The sequence below is a fragment of the Equus asinus genome, chromosome 22, assembly GCF_041296235.1.
Source record: "Equus asinus isolate D_3611 breed Donkey chromosome 22, EquAss-T2T_v2, whole genome shotgun sequence".
Taxonomy (NCBI): Eukaryota; Metazoa; Chordata; class Mammalia; order Perissodactyla; family Equidae; genus Equus; species Equus asinus.
This window is the reverse complement of record NC_091811.1, coordinates 53,704,021-53,725,518: the sequence shown is the minus strand read 5'-3', so window position 1 is coordinate 53,725,518 and position 21,498 is coordinate 53,704,021. Positions and strand designations below refer to the sequence as shown.

General features: G+C 52.7%; 1 protein-coding gene across 1 annotated transcript; it reads right to left on the bottom strand.

Annotated features, from left to right (window-relative positions):
• Positions 1–1,328: 1,328 nt before the first annotated feature.
• LOC106835262 (keratin, type II cuticular Hb5-like) lies at positions 1,329–17,380 on the bottom strand. The gene is made up of 9 exons (XM_014847480.3): positions 16,827–17,380; positions 13,894–14,102; positions 12,472–12,532; positions 11,326–11,421; positions 10,195–10,359; positions 9,846–9,971; positions 7,130–7,350; positions 4,613–4,644; positions 1,329–3,888 (listed from the first exon to the last, which is right to left on the bottom strand). Exons 1-9 carry the CDS (start codon positions 17,247–17,249, stop codon positions 3,737–3,739), a joined length of 1,485 nt encoding a protein of 494 aa, XP_014702966.1. The 5' UTR covers positions 17,250–17,380; the 3' UTR covers positions 1,329–3,736.
• Between the last annotated feature and the right edge of the window lie 4,118 nt (positions 17,381–21,498).

The window sequence follows — 21,498 nt, the reverse complement described above, 5'->3', positions numbered from 1 at the left end:
ACAGGAAAGGTTACATCTCTCAGGGACTGAAAAGTCAGGAGATGGACATTTGGGTATCAACACGCCATATCTCAGCAAGGCCCCCAGGCATTGGGCGTCGACCCCGGGGGTCTGAGCTGAGGGGGCTGAGCCCTTTCCAGCCCTAGCACCCACTGTGGTTCTGGATGCTGGAGTGAGTCTGTGCTTAGGGAAAACAACTTGATGGTACCATGGTCTGGTACCAAGCATAACTAAAATGCCAAATCGAATAACCAGAAAATACAACACCATGCCTTGAAAAGTCAAACAGCCAGGAGCTGGCAGACATTAATAAGCTTTTTAATAAGTTTCCGTGTTTTGTGTGCAAAGATGAGTCAAGGGACTTGCCATCCCCAGGTGCCTCTGGCTTATGGGAGGAGTCCCCTCCCCAAGCCGTCCTCACAGCCCACAGCAAAGATCCAGAGCGAGCTCTTCTGGATCAAAGGATCCTGGGGCTCCCACAGCCCTGATAAAAGAGCTATTCCCGCAGAGAGCAAAGGGTACAATCCAGGGGTAACTAAGGATTAAAGTTTTATTAGTAAAAAACTTACAAAGGAGAAGTCCAGGTGTCTGAAATGGAGAGAGCAGGGAAAAGCCGGAAGAGCGAGCGGCCCCACACTCAGGTGGGCCCATGCGAGGGGTTCCTGCCTGGCGCCTGTTTCCTCCGAAACTCCACAAACCAAGCTGAGACCTTCGTCAGAGAAAATCAGACCTTCTGTCTACTCTGCTCCCATCTGAATAGTCAGTGTCCCCCACAACGTACACAGGATCCCGAAAGGGTTAGGAAGTATGGAGGATGGTCCTTTCAAAACATCAGGTCAGCCCGCGTTTGGAATCCTCTCCTTTCATCTCAGAGGCCACAAGCAGGCCTCCACAAAGTCTCAAAGCCCCTGTGCCTTGAACTGTCCTCACAAATTCGGACCCACTCCCAGCCGGCTCCTTCCCCCGGCCCAGTATCTCCAACTGCTCCCTGCTTCAGTCTTTGGGAATCTCAGAAAATACAAATTGGTGTCATTCCTCATTAGAGCCAAGCATAGTGAGAAACTCAAGCCAAAGTGTGTCCCTCTTTGCAATGGACATGGACCTCGGAAACGACCACCTGGGAACTGCCCTTTGTCTGCATGTTCACACCCCTGCTGCTTTCTGAGGATACAGACATTAAGGGGTGACTGTACTGAGTGTTTTGTTCATTGAGAATTAGAGTGATGAGGACCCCTGCACTACGTTTTGCTCTCCTTGGGTGGGGGCACCTGCAGGGGAAAGAGGCTCAGCTCACAGCTGCCTCACACCACTTCCCTGCCCCCCACCCTCCCCACATCCCTTTGTGCTCCTGGAAATCCCTGCCCATTTCTGCTTTGTTCAGAAACAGAGAGGTCCCCAACGTGCCCGCTCTGACTCCCTTTGCGCTACTGGACGGGGTGGTGAGAGCTGGGTAGCAGGGAGTGGAGTTGGGGCAGCACTCACAGTGTGAGCTTCTGCATTAAAAATGGAGACACCACCAGGCACAAACATGTAAACACACCCTCCACCACCATCTTCAGAAGGAAGTGCAGACCCCACCCTCCGCCTCCAGGGCAGCAGGTGCCCCGTGGGACCCATTTCCCTCCTCAGAGCAGGGCTGGTGGCGCCTTGAACTTAGTCCTACCCCCACTCAAACTTGGTGGGATCCAGACGGTGATGCACTCAGGATGTAGCCCCTGGGACCCTCTCCGTCCAGGAGTCAGAGAGGAGGAGAGCACTATACTAACAAGACCTTGGTTCTCCTGGGACCCGGGGGCCGATGTGCCCCCTGGGGACACATTCTGGAGGCATCAGACTACTGCATTGCCAGGGGCAACTGCTCAAAGGGTTTTCTAAGGCTTGAGATCAAATATGTATTCTTGTGGCAAAATACCTTCCACCCAGTCAGGTTTTTTTTTAAACCTTTTTTTTTTCTTTTGCCCCAAACAAAACAAGATGGGAAAAGTAGAGTTCTTCCTGTAAAACAGGTGAAAGAAAGTTGTCCTTCAGAAACCCCTGTCTCCACGTCCTCACACCCAGGGGGACACGCTTGCATCAGAGAGGTCTCTGAACAGACTTCTCCAGGTGGGACTTGTTGGGGATTGTCAGTTCCGGAAGAGGACGAGACAGAGTTCCCCACTCGATTGCCCCCGTCCTAGGCCATCAGGGGAAATCCACTAGCCCTGAGTTTTAATTCTGGGTTCCCACATAAGAGGCCTGTATTAATTGCTCCATAATAAAATCGTCCAAGATTCTTGACGAGCAGAGGCTTTGGGGAGATGTTTCTACAAATGCTTCCAGAAGGTTCCTTTATGTCACCTCCATCTCTTACCTGTGAAGTGTTAGACTCCCTCATCTGGGAGCGTCTGATGAGCTGGGATGCTTAGTCTGAAGGAATAGCTGGGGTAAGGCAGCAGGAAGTGTGTGAACATTGGCATTCCCCAGATCTCAGTTTGGATCCTGGACTAGCCGTATGAGCTTAGCAACGTTACTTAACTTCTCTGGACCTTAATTTCCTTATCTATAAAGTGAAGATAATACTGTTGCTGTGAGCAATGAATGAAATACACATATGATGTGCCAGCCACTTAGCAGGTGCTGTGACTACAGGCTCCCTTCTCCTCTTCTTTTCTATCTTTGGCCCCACTCTGCCCCGGCATGGGTGGCCCAGATGGGTTCTGATCTTTTGGCAAAGTCAAAGGAGAAATGCAAAGAGATGATGTGATCCTGTGAGAATCAGAGGGAAAGTCACCTCCACGGCCAGAACTTTCTGACCCTCCTGTTCCCTTGGCCCATACGCCAGTGGTTCTCAAACTTCAGATCCTGTGGGAATCACCTGGGAGCCCGTGTACGTTCAGATTCCTGTGGTCACCCCTAGAACTTTTGATTCAGTAGTTCTGGATGGAGCCCAGGATCTGCATGTGTGACAAGTCCCCCCAGGGATCCTGACGTGGGTCATAGGTCGTGGTCCGTGGACCCCACCTGGAGAAGCACCGAGATAATCAGGGCTTTGGGTGGGCTGGGAGGACAAGGAAGGAGGCAGGCACACACCTGGTTACCAGGAGAAAGCCTTTCACCATCGACATTTAATCGTGCGCACCAAAAACGAGAGAAAGAGCCACAACGTGAATCATCCAAATACAGTAAAATTCCAAACCTCCACCAGCAGAAACCTCAGCCAGTTACCCTCAGTCAATCTGTCCATCCTGACATACGAATAGTTGGGGGACCCTCTGGGAACACACAATCTCTAAGACTGAGTGACGGCCTCCTGGAGCCCCAGCGCCCCTGCAGCCCCCTCCACGGTGTGGCGGCGTGCACAGCCCCTCGTCCGAGGGCAAGCACAGAGGTGCCCCCATGCACCGCCATCCCGCCACGGGGCTCCCTTCCCAGAGGGCCTGGCCCACGGTCAGTACTTAGTAAGGTCTGCTAACCTGAATTAGTTGGGGAAGAAAGTGGCTAAGCAGTTTGTATCAAAAAGCCTTTAGGTCCCTTTCCCGGACCACAGGGAGGGGAGAATCAACAGAGGCGGCAGAATGCCAAGTCCAGGGTTTGCACTCAAAGGTTAAATTGTAATTCCAGTAAGAAGAAAACTGGACTATTAGCTCCGGGTTCCCAGTAACGGGAAATTACTAAACTAATATTGGGGCCTGGGAGAGACACATTTCCCCCTCCCGTCCCCCTCCTGTCCCCTCATCAGACGCCATCCATCCCCCCACTATGCAAACCGCACAGATCTTGCCATGGAGCAGGCCCCCACCCCAGAGGGGGAGCAGAGGGCACCGCTGCTGACGGTTACGCCCCCCAGGCCACGAGAAACGGTCGAGCTGAGGTCCCCGCAGGCCACAGCACCGTGGGAACGGCTCACACCTGTGGACAGAGACACCGAGTGAGAATTCTGTTCTATCCCAGACGTGGTATGACCCAGGAATTTTTGGAACTAATGATTAATTCTCTTCACACTCCAAGGGACCAGCAACATGAATCTTTTAAAACTACAGTCAAACCTAAACCCATTGCCATCTGCTTCTTGAAGGAATGGAGTTACCAAATCGCACACCTAACTTTACTTGAACCAGACTAATGTTGAGAAGTGTTTATACATCTTCGAGCAAAAACTGATGGATCACAAAAGAGCCACCATCTGGAAATACGGTTGCTGGAAAGGTGATGGAAATAGATAGACACCTAGCCTAGGGGCTGCGTACACACTGGATTATTAAAGATACAGATTTCAGAGTTGCCTGCAGGGGCCCCAGCTGATCAGAATGTACACGCAGTGCTTCTTCTTACTGAAACATCGAGCCTCTTGAGGAGTATTCTGTGTGTCATTGAAAGACTTAGGCTCTATCTGCAGAACAATTAGGAGATCAGAATTTGCCACATTCATTTGCTTAGGCTTCATGGATGTTCCACATGGATCCATGTAGGGGGCAACTTGGGGCCATCTTTCTCTCCAGATCCCAGAGACTTCAGCTCCTATCTCCCTCGCCCAGTGCCCCATGGACAGAGGTTCAGTTACCAGTGAGATGCAACCCAATACTAAGACTATGGACACCCAGAAGAACCGCGCCCACGCACACACCCGACTTACAGATGTTGACTGAGCCCACGCCTTCACACAGCCTGCAGGAGAGAGGAGAGGGTGAGCCGTTAGAACTGAGTCCTTCTGCCCTTGTGGCAGACCTACTCTGCTCCATCCTGAAGGAGGGGAGAGGGGGTGAGGGACTGGGCGCACGCTGCCCGCCTGAGACACTGAGATAGCCTCAGTGTTGGCCCTGCTCCCCAAGATCCCAGAAGAACAGGGGAATGTTAGGTTTCAGGACCCAAAAGGCCACCTTAGGCCTTGTTTGCTTCTCCGCCGTGGAAACATGGTGGACTGAAAGGGAGAGATGGGGTTGCGGTGTGGGTCATCCTCCTTGTCCCTCAGCTGGAAATTTGAGCAAAGGCAAAGAAATAGGCTATGGGAGTAGCAATTGCCTAACTGGACACCCCTGGCAAAAACTTGCCTCTCGTCCAAATTGATCCATTTTTTATCCCACAATTTTAAGTGCTACCCCAGACGTCCACTTGACTTGATAAATGCTGAGGGAAGCTAGAGGGTGCAGTGGCTGAGAACCTGGACTCTGGAGCCAGGCCAGCTGGGCTCAAATCTAGCTGAGCCAATTCCCAGCTGAGTGACCTTGGGCAGGTCACCTAAATTTTCTGTGCCTCAGTTTCCCTAGTTGTGAAATGGGGATGATAAAACCCGCCTTCTAGGATTGTCGTAAGCTCTACCTGGAAAGCGCCCACAAGCAGAGACTAACACACAGTAAATCCGATGAGAGAGTTTGCTACTAACACTATGAACATCTCGTTAATGAGGGGACCTTTATACCCCTACGGGGGCTCTCCTTAACGCTCCTCCTCCCTCACACCCACTGCACTTTCTGGTCTATGTCTCCCCTTTCTTAAACCCCAGCTTCAAACCTTTCCTCCAGGAAAGCCCTAGTCGCTCCCACCCGACCTGGCTCAGAGCCCTCCTCCGCGCAGCAGCCTGCAGTGAGGACGTGTGCTTTGGGCTCCCTTTCCTGCCGTGTGAATCGGGCTTTGCCGCAGCCTTGGCACTGTGCCCTTCCAGAAGACTCTACCCAATACCCATCATGGTGCCTGTTGAGCCACCATGCTGGCAGCAGCCGTATCCGAGTCGAGTGACAATGGCTGTTTTTATTTTCTGTATTCCCTGCAATGAGCATTGCTTGTGCAATCCAATTAAATGTGTTAAATACCAAGAGGAGAAAGTCTATTAAAAGATCAACAGCCACAATACGAAGGCCCAGTACGCTAAACCTCCTTGCAGATCTCACGGGGTGGGGACAGTGCCTCATTCATTATGTGACTGAGTTATGAATACACGAATGATCATTAGCACAACGAAAATACTTCTCATGGTACAAATGCTGGGTCCCTCACTGGATGCTGGTGAGTGGGTTGGGGGCTTATAGGTGCAAAGTCAGAGACAGTCACTCAAAGGCCTGATGAAATAGACAAAAAGTTCACCTGCTTGGGTCAAGCATGGTGCAAATCCAGCAGCACGGCCAGCTGCCGGGAATGTCACTCATGTCAGGTTTCTAGCACTGACCAGGTTAATAAGGAACCTCTCCATGGCGTCGGCCCGCCTCGCTACCCTGGATGGAGGGGTTCTTATTCTGATACCAACCTGCTCCTGCTTGTGCTTCCTAAGTTCCATTAATTCGTTTAATCCTTGCACCAGCCTAAAGTGCTGGGTTTCATGATTATCCGTTTTACAGCTTAGGACACTGAGTCTTAGAGGTTCGTAGCTGGTGAGTGGTAGGGCTGGGGTTGGAGCCCAGGTGGTCTGGCTCACAGCCCATGATCCTAACCTCTATAGTCTTCTGCCCAGTTTAGCCTGTTCCCTGCAATGGGACCCAGCTGGGAGGCAATAACAATCTGGCTTCCTCAAGGCTGGAGGCCCGTGCACTGCTCCCATGCTGACTGCACCTGTCCCGGATTCTTGGCACAAACAGTCCCCTTTCTACCCCCTCAGCTCTTTATCTCCTCCTCTGAGAGCCTCGACAGCCCCCTGGGGCAGTAACCCCCGTCACCTGCAGGGTGGATCGATGTCTGCCCCATCTTCCCCTGCGAAGCAAGGACCCGAGCTGCTCATTTCTGTTTGCTGGTCTGAACACCAGACAATGTAGGTTGACAGGATTCCTTGTCTGTGCATCCCAAGTCAAACGCCCTTTACTGAATCTTCTGAGTGACTCCAGCTTCTAGAACCCACCCAGATGGGATTGCAGAAACATCCTTTCAGACAACAAGGTAAAGTGGTTGCCTTGGGATGAGCTCTAGGTGCAGCTGGAGGGTCACTAGAGTGCTAACCAGAGGCTGGTGTCATTTTGGCTTTACCACCAACTAGCTGTGGGTTTGGACAAGCCCCTTCCCCTTTCCAGGCCTCAGTTTCCCTATCTGAAAGTGGGGAAGTGGTTGGAGTGCGTGATTCTAGAGTCTTTCCCAGTCTGAACGCTCTCTGCCTGGAGGATGATGGTCCAGCGAGGCCCTCTTCTAGACCTGAGAGGGCGTGTGAAACGACCCTGAGCCCCATCCTCACCGGATTTCTTCCCCTTCCAGCAGTTTGCGATAAGTGGCGATCTCCACGTCCAGGCCCAGCTTGGAGTTCATCACCTCCTGGTACTCCCTGAGCAGGCAGGCCATGTCCTGCTTGGCCTTCTGCAGGGCCTCCTCCAGCCCGGCCAGCTTGCAGCGGGCGTCGCTGAGGGCCGCTTCACCCTGCTGCTCCGCCTCAGCCACGGCCGCCTCCAGCCTGCAGCGCTGTGGGGAAGGAGAGGCGGAAGGAGCTGGAGAAGGATGCAGACTGTGGCGACCCCAGCGAGTCATCCTGTTTCACCTCCATTCCAAATGGTCAACTGTTAAGTAGGCAGGGACATAGGCATTTGGGGCTTTCTTCCTTCATTTCTGTACCACTTTATTGCAAAACTCAAGTCCATGGTGAGGCATTAGAGGGAGGAAATGCTGGCATTGGAATAGGACCGATAATAATTATATTATCTCACGTTTGTTTACCGTTGCTGGTTCACAAGTCACTTTCACAGAGTGATCTTATTTGCACTTGGAGTTACTCTATGAGCTCATCAGAAGAGGTGTTGTTATTGCCACTATGCAGATGAAGAAACCGAGACTCAGAAAGGCTGTGACTTGCCCTAAGCTACCAGTTAATCGGTGCCAAGCCCAGGTTTTCAGAGGTCAATGTACGGGGTCTCGATCTTTGGTCCACGGAGATCAGCGTGCCAAAAGAAGTTCCCACTTACAATGCCAACACACTGACCACGGTTCCTCCTTTCTGCCCCACTTAGGGAAGCATAAGGAATGCCTCCAATTCAATGGCAAAAAAAAACTAATAACCCAATTTTAAAAGTGGGCTGAGGACTTAAATAGACATTTCTCCAAAGAAGACATATAAACAGCCAACAGGTATATGAAAAAATGTTCAACATCACTGAGTATCAGGGAAATGCAAATCAAAACCACAATGAGAATCACCTCACACCTGTCAGGAGGGCTGTTATTAAAAAAACAAGACAAGCATTGGCGAGGATGTGGAGAAATTGCACACTGTTGGTGGGAATGTAAAATGGTGCAGCGGCTGTGGAAAATAATATGGAGCTTCCTCAAAAAATCAAAAATAGATCTACCATATGAACCAGAATCCCACTTCTGGATATTTCTCCAAAAGAATTGAAATCAAGATTTCTAAGAGATATTAACATTCCCATGTTCATTGCAGAGTTATTCACAATAGCCAAGATGTGGAAACTCAGGTATATGGCGGAACTCAGTACTGTGATAGAAGCGGTATCACAAACGAGTGAGGAAAGGATGGATTACACAATAAATTTTCTTACTATATGTAGAAGAATTAAATTAAAACCCCACTCACTGTATATAGAAAAAATAAAGTTCAGATGAATAATACGTAAATGTGAGAAGTAAGGACAAAAATGCATGAGGATTCCACTGTGCCCACAACTTTCATGAGCATAAACCGTTATGGTAAGAACTGATGGAGCTGGCCACACCCAGGTTAAAGATTTCTGTTTAGTAAAGGACCTCAGACAAGGTAAACAGACAAGTTAGTGATTGAGAGAAGATTCGTTGCAACGTGTATAACTGACAAGGGGCTACAGTCTGGAGAGAATGGACGAGGGTGTGCTGCAAATCACCAAGAAAAAAGACAAGAATTGCAATAGGAGAATGAGCAGATGACAGGAAAACGCACATGTGTAGTCAGTGAATGAGGAGACATTCCACGTCGTAGTTAACCAGAGAAATGAAAATGAAAATAACAATTGCCTGCAGATTTACAGCTATTAGATCCACAGGAATTTGTAAGTCCCATAACAGCGTGTGCTGGGGCAGAAGCCCTCCCGTGCAGATTCTGGGAGCGCACGCCGGCACAGCACTCCGCTGGTGTTTAGGGAAAGTAAATACGCCCATGTCTTACAACCCTACAGTTCCACTTACTGCGTTATACCTTCAAAACGTCTCCCATATAGGTGCACATGGAGACACATATAAAAATACATACAACTGGTTGTTGTTGCAAACACTTGGAGGCAAACTAAGTACGTATCAAAAAAGGAATGAATAGGAAATGATGGTCTATGAATATTAGAGAATTCCATGCAACAGAAATCAGGAAACGGCCATTTAGAGTAACATGCATGGATTTCAAAGACATAATGTGAACTCGCAAAGGGAGGACTCAGAATGACATTTATGGCGTAATATCACTATGTAAATCTAAAACACTAAAAATTTTATATAAATATAAAGCCTATTTATGCATTCGTGTAAATATATGTACGAAAGATGGACTACAAGGACGTACACTAATATGAGAGAATGAGTGCTGGGGATGGGGGGGGAATGGAACTGAAGAGGAAGAATAGACAATTTCAAATTACAGAAACGCACAAATGGGGGTAGTGTGCCCTCTGAACAGAGTGGTGTGTGGTCAGTTCAGGTCCATGCACCTCGAGTCCATCAAGAGAGGTGGGGAGAGAGAGAGAAAGCGGGAGACCATGTTGTCTGAGGTGTGTTTAGGGGAGAGAAACGGTGAAGGGATATGGAGGGAGCTAAGAGCAAGATTCAGAGATGGTAGACAGACCAACGTTCTGCCTCAAATGTTTTGTGCACTGTTGGTCCTTCGGATGCAGGTGGTTAAACTAGAAGCCTCCCCAAAGACTGCAGGCAGAAAGCAGATCGGAATCAGCAGGTGCATGGAGTGGGGTGTCCGCGTCCCTCACCTGCTGCTTGGCATTCTCCACCTCCGCCGTCAGCCTCTGGATCATGCGGTTCAGCTCGCTGAGCTCGTCCTTGGTTCTGCGGAGATTCTCGCCCTGCCGGGTCACTGTGGCCTTCATCTCCTCGCACTGCAGGTTGGGAGACAAACAAGCAGAAACAGCCATTGATTGCAATGTAGCTAGAGAGGGTGCGGGGATGTCCCTCCGGAGAGCCAGCCCACTGCTCTTCTGCAGTAGTCCTGCCTCCTTCCCCTGGTCTGCTCGACCTCCGCTGCAGCCCCACTGAATGCATGGGTACATTTCCCGGGGAAGCTCCAGGTTCCGGCTAGCCTCCTTGCCCAGCCCAGCCCACCTTGGTTTGGTACCAGGATTCGGCCTCGGCCCGGCTGCGGCTGGCGACATCGTCGTACTGAGCCTTGATCTCAGCCACGATGGAGTCCATGTTGAGCTCCCGGCTGTTGTCCATCTTGACCACCACCGAGGTGTCGGAGATTTGTGACTGAAGGAGGCAGATTTCCTGTCGGAGACAACAGCCAGTGTGCTCATCTCCAAATCCTGCTCCCATTCCCATCTCCTCGGGTAATCCCAAAAACAGTCCCAACTCCCAAACTTTAGGAAATAAATTAGAAAACTACTGGCAAGTCAGGAAAAATTTTAAAGTGTAGCTTTCAGAGGAAAAGGCTAGAACTTGGACCATGGCCTCAAGGCCACGAGTAAGGTGGCATTCCATTAACACCTGGATCAACAGAGGCCGATGCCTATGCATAGGGACAGACCAATCCCTCCCCTTGGGGCCTGAACCATCCAGATCAGCTGTGGCTTTCCTATCAACCCAACCAATCGGATTTAGAGTCCGGGGTTTTCTAATTGGGTTTTCACACTTCCTGAATTAATAAAATATTACCATATCTATATACCATCTTTACCTATATTGTCAAATCTCCACTTCGTGTCGTGCTGTGTAAACAGGCAAAGAACCACAGTCTTTCTTTTTTTTTCCAAAGATTGGCACCTGAGCTAACAACTGTTGCCAATCTTCTTTTTATTTTATTTTATTTTTTTCTGCTTTTTCTCCCCAATCCCCCCAGTACATAGTTGCATATTTTTAGTTGTAGGTCCTTCTAGTTGTGGCATGTGGGACGCCGCCTCAGCATGGCCTGACAAGTGGTGCCATGTCTGCCTGCAGGATCCGAACTAGCAAAACCCTGGGCCGCCAAAGCGGAGCACGAACTCAACCACTCGGCCACGGGGCCAGCCCCCACCCCCCACAGTCTTTCAAATCATTCTAAAGGAAAGGCATCACCCATTTCCATTTGAAGAAAGGCCTGAACAGGAGAAAATTCCCCTGCTCACAAAAGGAAAAGATGTGAGGTCCTGGAAGAATAAGGAGTGGACAGCTCTCCCCAGAACCCGGGCACCAGGACAGAACACCCTCCTGCGTCTGCTCCTTCACTGGCTCCTCCAGAGATGGGAAGAGACTCACCTCCTCGTAGAGGGCCTGCAGGAAGCCTATCTCCTCCTTCAGAGCCTCCACATTGGCCTCCAGGTCAGCCTTGCGCAGATAGGCACCGTCTATGTCCTGATGGAGGCAGACAGGAGAGGGTGGGACGTGGGTCATTCAGTGTCCCTGGACCTCTGCGTGCTCCAGGGGCCCTGAGGCCATCTTCTGGCCCAGCTCTCTGACCATCTACCCTGCAATTCCGAGTCTAAGCTGGACTTCTCGTCTTCACCTTCAGGGCCCCTCTAGGAGGCACAAGGCCTTTGTTGTCTGCCACCGACCTTACCTCCCATCACATAAACATCAGTGGGACCACCTGGGATAGGAAGTAGAGAGAAGTCTGAACCCCACAGACTTTTCTCCACTTCCATCAGAATTGGGAACCTTGCTAAAGCAGATGACCTAGTATCACAGCCCGAAACATCGGGTTGCCGCTGCTGCTGAGCCAAACTGGCCCACAGAGCGTGACCATGTGGCCGTCACAGAGCCACGGGCAAACCTCTCCCGCAGGTCGTCCTTGGTGCCCAGGTTAGGCAACGCTCAACACCCAAACAGCTGACTTCGCTGCCTGAGACTAAGTGGATTTTCCTACCAGCCCTTTCTCCATTCCGTGATTGCTCACAAATAAGGTGTCTGGCAAGCACATTATTTGTTAAAGAGCGTTAGTATACCTGGCAACTCACCAATTTGAAACCAAAGAGAAATCATTAGCAGTTTTCCCTCTGGTTTTTTCATCACCTGCAATTGCACTGAGTGAGGGCCGCGGCTCACAAGAGCCCCAGCAAGCTGAGAACCAGCACTCCCCCATCGGGGATGATGGCAGGAGGCAATGTCCACGCGAGAGGGAAAAGGATTTAAAAGTGACCATTTCAGCTAATCAGGGAGTTTACAATAATGCAAACAGTGCATGATGAGGTTTTCTTTCTAAGAAGCTTCCATCAGCAGGGTCTGGGTCCCTGCACAGGGGCCAAGGGGACTTCCACAGCCTGACCTGCTGACCATCTCCCTCCGCCAGAGGACTCGAGTGCTCAGCCGCCACAACCAGACTGAGGCGAACTTGGCAAGCTGCTCAGTCTCTGAGCGCCCAGCGCACAGGATTTAATTCCTGCCCATGTGGGAAGAGTCGCTCACCTTCTTCAGCACCACAAACTCATTCTCTGCCGTGGCCTTGAGGGCCACCTCTTCTTCATACCTGAGGAGAGAGGGCACAGGTGAGGCCCTGGGGATGAGGGCCCTCGACTCGACTCTCTGTGCACCCTGGGAGGAGACGCTTGGCCCCTCGGGACTTCTATTTCTCCGCCACAAAGAACTCATCAAAAGGGCCCTGGACATGGAGTCCAAGCCCCTGGTTGCTGGTCCAAGCTTGGACTGAATTTGCTGCAAAACCTTAGGTGAGGCGTTTACTCTCTCTGCGCCTTGAGTCCAATGGCCTGGGTGGGGTGTAGTAAGGCCCTCAGTAAATGTTTGTGGGGTGACTGAAAGACACTCCGGGGGCCTTACAACCCTAAAACCATCCAAAACAGAAAGTTCCGTGGAGCCACCCCTCCCCCAGCACCCCAGGACTGGAAATCCCGGAACAAGCCACCATGCCCGGACTGTGGGGGCATTCCCACCACCCTCCTCCACTGGCCTGGCCCATCCCTTGCTCTTGTCCATGAGGTCTCCGCCCCAGGGCAGCCCTGCCCCAGGTGAGAAGGGGGCCAGAGTTCCCAGAGCGGGGTTTCACAGCTTTTTAATGACAGGGTAATTTGGGCTGCTGTAAACCGTGAGCCCTGTCATTACCGGCCCTCACACCCCCAGACTTCGAGGCAGACTTTGACACCTGCGAACAGAGTCGTGTCTGAATTTGCATCCCCCCAAGGGAAGTGAAAACCCAGTGCTGGGTCCCTCTGGCTGGGAAAACCTGATCTTCCAAGACAAGAATTCTAATTACTTCCAATTAGAATTACCAGGACCAGTTACGTCAAAATCACCCTTCACTCTGTCTGTATCTACCAGGTAAAGAGGGACAAGCTAACAGTGACCTGCTGAGTTTAAACTAGCTAATGGTCAAAATTAAGAAGTTGCGTTACAACGGAAGGTTTATGTGGGCCTTTGAATTGTGGAGCCTTGCACAAGAGCCTGATGATTTATCTGTAAATAAAAGAATTATCCAAGTTCATCAGACACCTTGAATGGCATCGGCCAGATCACCTTCAAGAATTCCTCCAGGGACCTTCCTTTTCCACCCATCCTAGCGCTGACTGCTCCCAAATTCTACTCTCCAGCCCTGTCCATCTCCATCTGCCTGTTTCATTTGTTCCTTTCCCTCCATCTCTGGGTCAGTCTGTGCCCCGGCTGTGTGCCCCACCCCTCCCAGGCTGGGAGCTTTTCTCTCCAAATCTTCCCCCAGTTCCCAGGATGGGGCCGCAAGAGCTGGGAGCCAAGACAAGATGGAGCAGATGGACAAAGCAGAGCCTGGAAGGACCCTGACCTTCAGCTGTCTCCACTTCCACGAGAGTTGTGCCAAGACCTACTCCATGCCTATAACCACACCCAGCCTGGCCGCCTCACCTCTTCTTGTAGCCCTCCAGCACCTCCTGCACGTGGTTGAGCTCCGAGGCCAACCTCCCGCTGTCGGCCTCCACGCACTCCGCCTCCCGCCGCAGCGTCTCGATGTAGCCACTGAACAGCGGCTCCAGGTTGCTGTTGCAGCACTTGCGGTCCTGGTAGAACCGCCACTTGGTCTCCAGCAGCTTGTTCTGCTGCTCCAGGAAGCGCACCTGCCATTCGGGATGGGGGAAGGAGACTCAGGGGGAACCCTAGGAGGTGCCTGGCCCCCCAGAGCCCTCTCTGCCCCTGGGGGTGGCCCCTGACCTGCAGCAGCCTGTGACCTTCTCTCAAAGGCCAAATCATTTGGCAAAGTCTGAAAGTGTGGGTCACAACCGTTCCCCAGGTGACTCCCCCCGCCACATCCTCATCTCCCAGAAAGGGCACACAATTTATGTGTGATTTGTTTATGCTGCACAGAACAAAATAACATCTGATTCTGAAAAAATACCCCAGCTCATGTGTGGTATACCAAAAATGGCCCCTCAAAAATGTCCCATCCCTGGAACCTGTGAATATATTGCATGCCATGGCAAAAGGGACCTTGCAGGGGGAATTAAAGTTAGGGACCTAAAAATCAGGAGATTATCCTGAACTGTCCAGGTGGCCTCAAAGTAGTCACATAGGCCTTTAAGTGGAAGACGACGACAGGAGGGTGAGAGAGATGCTCAGAAGAAGCAGGCAGAAGAGAGATTTGAAACATGAGAAGTACTCAGCCACTCTCATTGGCTTTGAAGATGGAAGGAGAAGGGGTCGTGAGCCAAGGAATGCTGGCGGCCTCTAGAAACAGAACCACCTCCAGCAGCCAGCCAGCAAGGGGACAGCGATCTCGGTCCTACAATCACATGGGACTCAATTCTGCCAGAAGCCTGCATGTCCCAAAAACAGGTCTCCCCCAGGGCCTCCAGAAAGAAGCGCCATCCTGCCAACACCTTGATTTCAGCCTCAGGAGATAATAAGTTTGTGTGGTTTAAAGCTGCTGAGTTTGTGAGCATGTTTATGGCAGTGATGAAGAAATGCACCCACCGTGACTCCCCCTCTGATCCTGGGGCACAGGAGCCCCGGAGGGGACCCTGGACCAGGAGCTAGGAGCTCTCTCACTACCCAGCTCTGCCACTATCCAAGCCACTGTGCCTCCTTCTCTGTGGACCTCACTGCAAACTGAGGCCGTGGGAAGACGTCAGCAAGTGTACACTGAGCCCCCAGGCCCTCTCTGGCCCATAGGCATGGTTTATTTGGCCTGCATGCTGTTTTATAAAAATCAGATTCATCGCCAACATTTCGTAATTGAGAGATTTCAGGCCAGACTCCTGATTTCCTGACCCTGACAGACAGGAATCTCGAGGGATACCGGCCTGCATCTGGCGGTGAGTCGCTGTGCTGCCCCTCTAGGCGGGCGTGCCTCTCAGCCTGGCTTCGTTCGTGCATCCTCTAGGCCCCACACAGCTACCAGCCCTAAACTAGGTGATCTCTTCTCAAGCCCTAACCTTAGGGAGTATGAGCCTGGCATAAAGCGACTCTCAATTGTCCATGCCTGTGGGAGAAGCAACCAAAACTCTGATTATCCCAAAGGCACCTGCCTTGGGTTTTCACGTGCAGGCCCAGGCCGTGGAGGCAGCTCTCTGACTTGCCTGCCCTGCAGCCTTAGCCCCAGCACTGCAATGCTGTTTGCACACCTGGAGCTCATCTCCAAGGAAGGATGCTGGGAGGAGGTGGGTGGCTGTCAGCAACCCCAAGGGAGGGAAAGCCAGCCGGGTGCAGCAGTGTGAGTCTCCCTGCCCAGACCAGAACTGACCCCTCATGACAGAGAGGGCAGCAGATCTGGGTGATGCCCAAAAGGCCACGTGCAAAGAGCCCAAGTCTGCACCCTTTTGAGCAAATTAGGAAAAGGCGCCCCTCCAGGCAGACGCAGCCCCCTGCCAGGGCTCACAGCCCAGCAAGCAGAGCCTGGGCTGGACATCGACCTCCCCCACCCTGGGGGGTGTCCTTGTGCAATGAATAACCGCATGAGCCTCAGTCAGCTTCTCTGTGCCAATGGAAGGGAAAAGGGGCTTGGACAGCAGCAGCACGGTAAGAAAGCATGCACAGCGCCTTCGCTCACAGCTAGGCCCACTGCTGGTGGCGGTGTTTGTCTGAGAGCAAAGCTCGCACCACCGTCACCCTGGCGCGCGCCTCTCACAAAGGCCCAGGGTGGAGATGTACAGGCCAGTCAGGCCTGGAAGAGGAGCCTTTCCTCCCTGGACCTCAGTGGCCGGCCTCCCCCAGAGATCAGACTGTGGGCTCTCAGAGAGGGCGTCACTGGGTCAGAGGAAAGCAGAGCTGTGTATCCAACCAGAAGGCGCGGGGAGACGGCAGCATCAGAGAAGTGCAACTTGACAGCCCCTCCAGTCTCTCAACTGAGGTCTTTAATCCCTGTAAGTGTTGGGTGGGGCGGGCATCTGGGGCAGGGGTCCTGGCAATTCACAGCCTTCCTACCATGTCCCCACCAGGGGGGAGCAGGAAAGGGGCTTCTGGCCCCTCTTCGTCCTGGCTCCTCTCTCACACTGGGGTTGGTGGCATCTCCTAGGAGGGGATCAGACGCCAGCCTATGCAGAGATGCCTACCCAGCCCCTCTCACTGTGTGGTGGCTGAGATCCAGAAGATGGGGCCACAGACACACAGTGAGCTCTTGCTGGGCAGGTTACACAGCAGTGATAACCCATGCTGTTCTCTCTGGGGCTTTCACTTCCATTATTGCATTTAAAAACCAAGACCCTGATTCAGCCACGCTCTCAATGCCACGTCCTCATCGTTAGCAGGGCTAGAACTCAGAGAATTTGAACCCAGCCCATTACTGGGTTCCACACCCCTTGCCCCTTCCTAATCCACCGCCCTGGGGAACAAGCCCACAGGCCCACCTTGTCGATGAAGGCAGCGAATTTGTTGTTAAGACACTTGATCTGCTCCTTCTCCTCGTGCTTCACGCACTGCGCGTTGGGGTCGATCTCCAGGTTGAGGGGCGCCAGGAGGCTCTCGTTGACTGTCACGGTCGTGATGCAGGGCGGGCTGGGCCCACAAAGGCCCCCTGCCCGGTAGCCAAAGCAGCCCCCGCTTCGCAGGGGCCATCCACAGCTCACGGCAACCCGCGGGGACCCCACTGCACACAGGCTCCGGCTGCCAAAGCCCCCAAGGCGCCGGTAGCCCGGCCCCCCAGGGCTGCCCCCACGGGAGGCCAGGGCGCTGGTGCCGCCACGAGCCCCAGGCTTGGGCACAACAGCTGAGCAGGAGCTGAAGTTCCTGCCCCCGTAGCTGGAGCTGGTGCGGTAGGAACGGCTCGCCATGCCGCAGCTCTGCAGGGCAGCTTGGGGCAGTGGAGAGGACTGGAGGACGCCGGGTCTCACCCGGAGACCTGTCGTGCTCCTGCCTTTTATGGGGTAGACACAGGCCTCCCGACAACATAAAAGGCAGGAGAAAGTTATTAATGCCCTTTATGAGCGTGGGAATCTCCCGCTGGGCAGACTGAGAGGAAAGCTGAAACTTGCCCCTTTAATAGGCGTATGGAGGAGACCCTGCACCACACGGACCTGTCCCCTGCCTTCCCAACCCTGCAGGCCTGGACACATCTGTTCAGCCCCCACTTTCCCTCCCACCCTGAGAGCAGACCTGGGGTCATTATCCCATGTAGGCCAGTGGATGCTCGGGCCAGAGTATTCCTGAGGCTTGAAGGGTCCCATGTCCCACCAAGGTCCCACTGGCCCTTCCTTCCAGGTAGATCTCCTGCTTCCCTGAAGGCCCATCCTTCCAGGGTGAGCACACGTGGAGCGAGCCTCTTCCAGCTTTGCCTGTAACTGCTCTTAACCACATCCCAGCTTACAGAGGAGTGACTGGGGGTGCCCCGGCCCCCGGATTCAGAAACCATGCCTTATCTACTCTTACATCCCCCATGGCCACCTGCACCTAGTAGGTCCTCAGGCAGCATTGCTTGGATAGACTGCACACAGGAGGCAATGGCCAATGTGTGGAGAGCTTCTTCACCTAGTCCACAGCTTCTGGTTGACCCTCCCCTGCGTGCCAGGCCCAGGAGCCGGCCTCAGGGAGCTGTCCTGGAGGAGGCGCCTTCATTGACAGGCAAGGGCTAGGTCCACCCAGAACAAGGCCTTCATCTGGATGCTGAGGGAAATCAAGCCTGTGGACAGAGCTGGCCCTCCGCGGAGGCCACCCACTCACAGCAGGTGGAGGTCATGAAGGTGAGATCTGCGGCAGGTCCTAGAGGGTGGTAAGAGTTGGCAGAGAGAACAGAGGCGGGGGTGCCAGGCAGAGCCACCACAAAAGGCTGACAATCATAGAAATGACCAATTCATGAGATCCCTCGCAAGACAGGGGCCCTCGGCCAGGGATGCTCACCCCCCGCCTCCCACCCCATCTTCCAGGGTGCCTCCATGTCACACCCGGAGGAGCAGGATGGAAACGGGACCCAATGGGGAAAGCACCTGCCTTTTTGATAGAAAACCATTGGCAGCCCCGACCATGATGACGCCAAAGCCCCCAGCTCCCCAGGCCCTCGAGGAAAGCTCTCATTACGGAGCATCTCTGTGCACGAAGACAAGAACAAGAACTAATCTTCCAGAGCTCCCTCTTCAGGAAACAGGCTTGGAGAGGGGGCATAAGGAAAGAGCCGAATGGAACAAGAGAGAACGGGGATCTTTCTGCTCTCTGTCTCGCTCTCATTCACACACACACACACACACACACACCCCTCACAGCAGGAAGACACGAGGACAGAACCACATGCTATGTGGGGAGTGCAGGGATGGCCAGAGGGAGCAGGCCCCGCCCAGGAGAGCAGGTCTGAGATGAGGGCCCTGTTTCTGCATCTGGAGGACTAAGCACCAAGGAGGAACCACATCCGGGGGTGCTGAGGAGACACCCTATAAACCGAGTTGCTGCAGAAACGACTGCCTCCAATCTTTTGCTCTTGTGGCCACACGGCTGCCTCACCCCTTGCACTATAGAAGCACAACCCTCACTCTAGCCCTCCCTGGTGGGGAGAAGAGCTGAGTGCACGGGAGGCAAGGGGCCTCCTCCACGGACACGTGGAACAGGGAAGCAAGAGAAACCAGAACTCAAAACTGATGCTCTGGACCGGGCCTGTTTCACGGTGGTCTCTGTTTGTTTCTTTCATTCAACAGGTACCAAGTGCCAGGCTCCACTCTATGAGCCTGGGATGCATCCATGAATAAAACACGCAAAGATATACACTTCCATGGGTTTCCATTCCAGTGGGAGAGATCAACAGTAAACTTAATAAATGAATAAATTATATATTAATGGGCATAAGTGTTACGGAAAGAAGAAATAGAAGAGGATAAGGGGACTCGGGAGAGCTGGGAGGAAGATGGGGTCCAGCTTCAACAGGGTGGCCTGAGTGGCTGCACTGAGAAGGTGACATTGAGCAGATTTTGAGGAGGTAAGGGGGTGAGCCATGTGGGCTGAGGAAAGAGCCAGTGCAAAGGCCTCAGGGGGGAACACACCTGGTGTGCGCCCACCAGGAGCACAGAGGCCAGTGTGGTTTGAGCAGCGAGAGAGAGAGAGAGACAGAGACAGAGACAGAGAGACAGAGAGACAGACAGAGAGGTCTGAGCGTGGGCGTGTCCAGGGGACACAGGGAGGGAGGGGCCACCATGAGGACTTCAGCTCCCACTGAGTGCAGCATGGAGCTTCGGGGGCCTTTGTGCAGAAGACGGACATGAGTGGACGTGTTACATGATCACCGGGATGTGACAGCTGCCAGGAAACCAGACCGTAGGGCGGGCAGCGGAGAAAGGAGGGAGAAGGCTCAGTCTCTCAGGCATCCTGGGGAGCCGGCCGGAGGCTCAGGCCAGGGAGAAGCCCTGGAGGGCAGGGAAAGTGGCCGCTTTGGATGGAATTTCAAGAAAGGGCCAACTAGACTTCTTGACAGATTGGGTTTGGGATGTGAGAGGAGGGGAGGAGTCAAGGACGCCTCCACACCTTCTTGTGGGTTAAACTTGTCTCCGAAACAAAGAGAGGCAGCCGTGCAGGGAGAACGCCCAGGCAAGCACCCCAATTGCTTGTCCTGGCTCTGCTGGTGCACAGCCTGGTATAAGTCACTGGCCCTCTCTGGTCCCCGGTGTTCTCAATGGAACACGCGAGGGTCGGACCAGATGACTTCCGACATTTCCTAGGGAAGCCATGCGGTCTCCTTTCTTCAGGAAATTCTTTAGAGTCTGTCATTTCACTGGCCCATGCTAAGTACACTACATAGATGATTGATAGATGACAGATAGATAGGTAGATAGATAGATAGATGGATAGATAGATAGATAGACAGATAGACAGACAGACAGATAGCCCTGGTGGTCTAGTAGTTAAGATTGGGTGCTCCCTTGCACGACCCGGGTTCATTTCCCAGTCATGGAACCACATTACCACCTGTCGGTTGTCACACTGTGGCAGCTGTGCGTTGCTGTGATGTTGAAAACTTTGCCACCGGTATTTCAAATACCAGCGGGGTCACCCATGGTGGGCAGGTTTCAGTGGAGCTTCCAGATTAAGACAGACTAGGAAGAAGGACCTGGCCGCTCACTTCCAAAAAACTTGGCCGTGAAAACTCTGTGAACAGCAGTGGAGCATGGTCTGATACAGTGCAGGAAGGTGAGAGCATGGTGCAAAAAGACTGGACAGGGTTCCGCTCTGCTGTGCACAGGGGCGCTGTGCACATTCGACTGAATGGCACTAACAACAGATAGATACCTAGACAGAGAGACATAGAGATACATCGAGATACATCACTTCATCAAGTCTTAGCACCACACTTGGGTCTATAACACCTCTTTCCATGCCCTCTTTTCTGGGAATCTTGGTGTAGTCATTGTCCCCACCAGCCAACTCAGATGTGGCAGTCTGGCAGGGAGGTATGACTGTGTAAGGACATTTTTGTTTGTTTTGTTTTGTTTGCAGCCCCCGGTGCAAATCTCCATGGCACAGAACACCATGAAGAGTTGGCAGCATTCTTGGAAGCCTCTCCGGGGAAAGTGAAATGAAACGACTGGGTGGGGTAGGGTCTGAAGCAGGACAGGGAGAGCTGGGGAGTGATGGGAAAACAAAGTCGATGAGGGTCGACTTTGATCTGCAGATGAGTTAGCCAGGTGTCGATTTCTTGCCATCCTTGTCAAATCCACTCAGTTACCCGCCTTGTCCCACGTTTCTGTCTACACAGTCTCAGTCCCGAGGCAGACGCAGGGGTAGATGGCCAAGCTCTGACTGCACTTTCCCTTGTCTACACTGACTACCCTGCCTAAAGCAGCCAGCTCCAGAATTGCCCTTCGTACAGCAAGTCCGCCATTTCCAAAAGTGCCGTCTTCCCGGGTACCACGATCAGCAGACCATCTCTCCAACCTCAGGGCCCCCAGTTGTTCCCCAAGCTCCAAGATTTCTGACAACTGTCCCCCATCTTTTCTACAAGGGCTTTCAGTCTCCTGGAAAGTGATATTACCCGAACCCAAGGCCTTTAAAGAGTTGAGATGCCACCCTGCCATCACAGCCCTGACCTTCAGCTGTCACTTTACGACT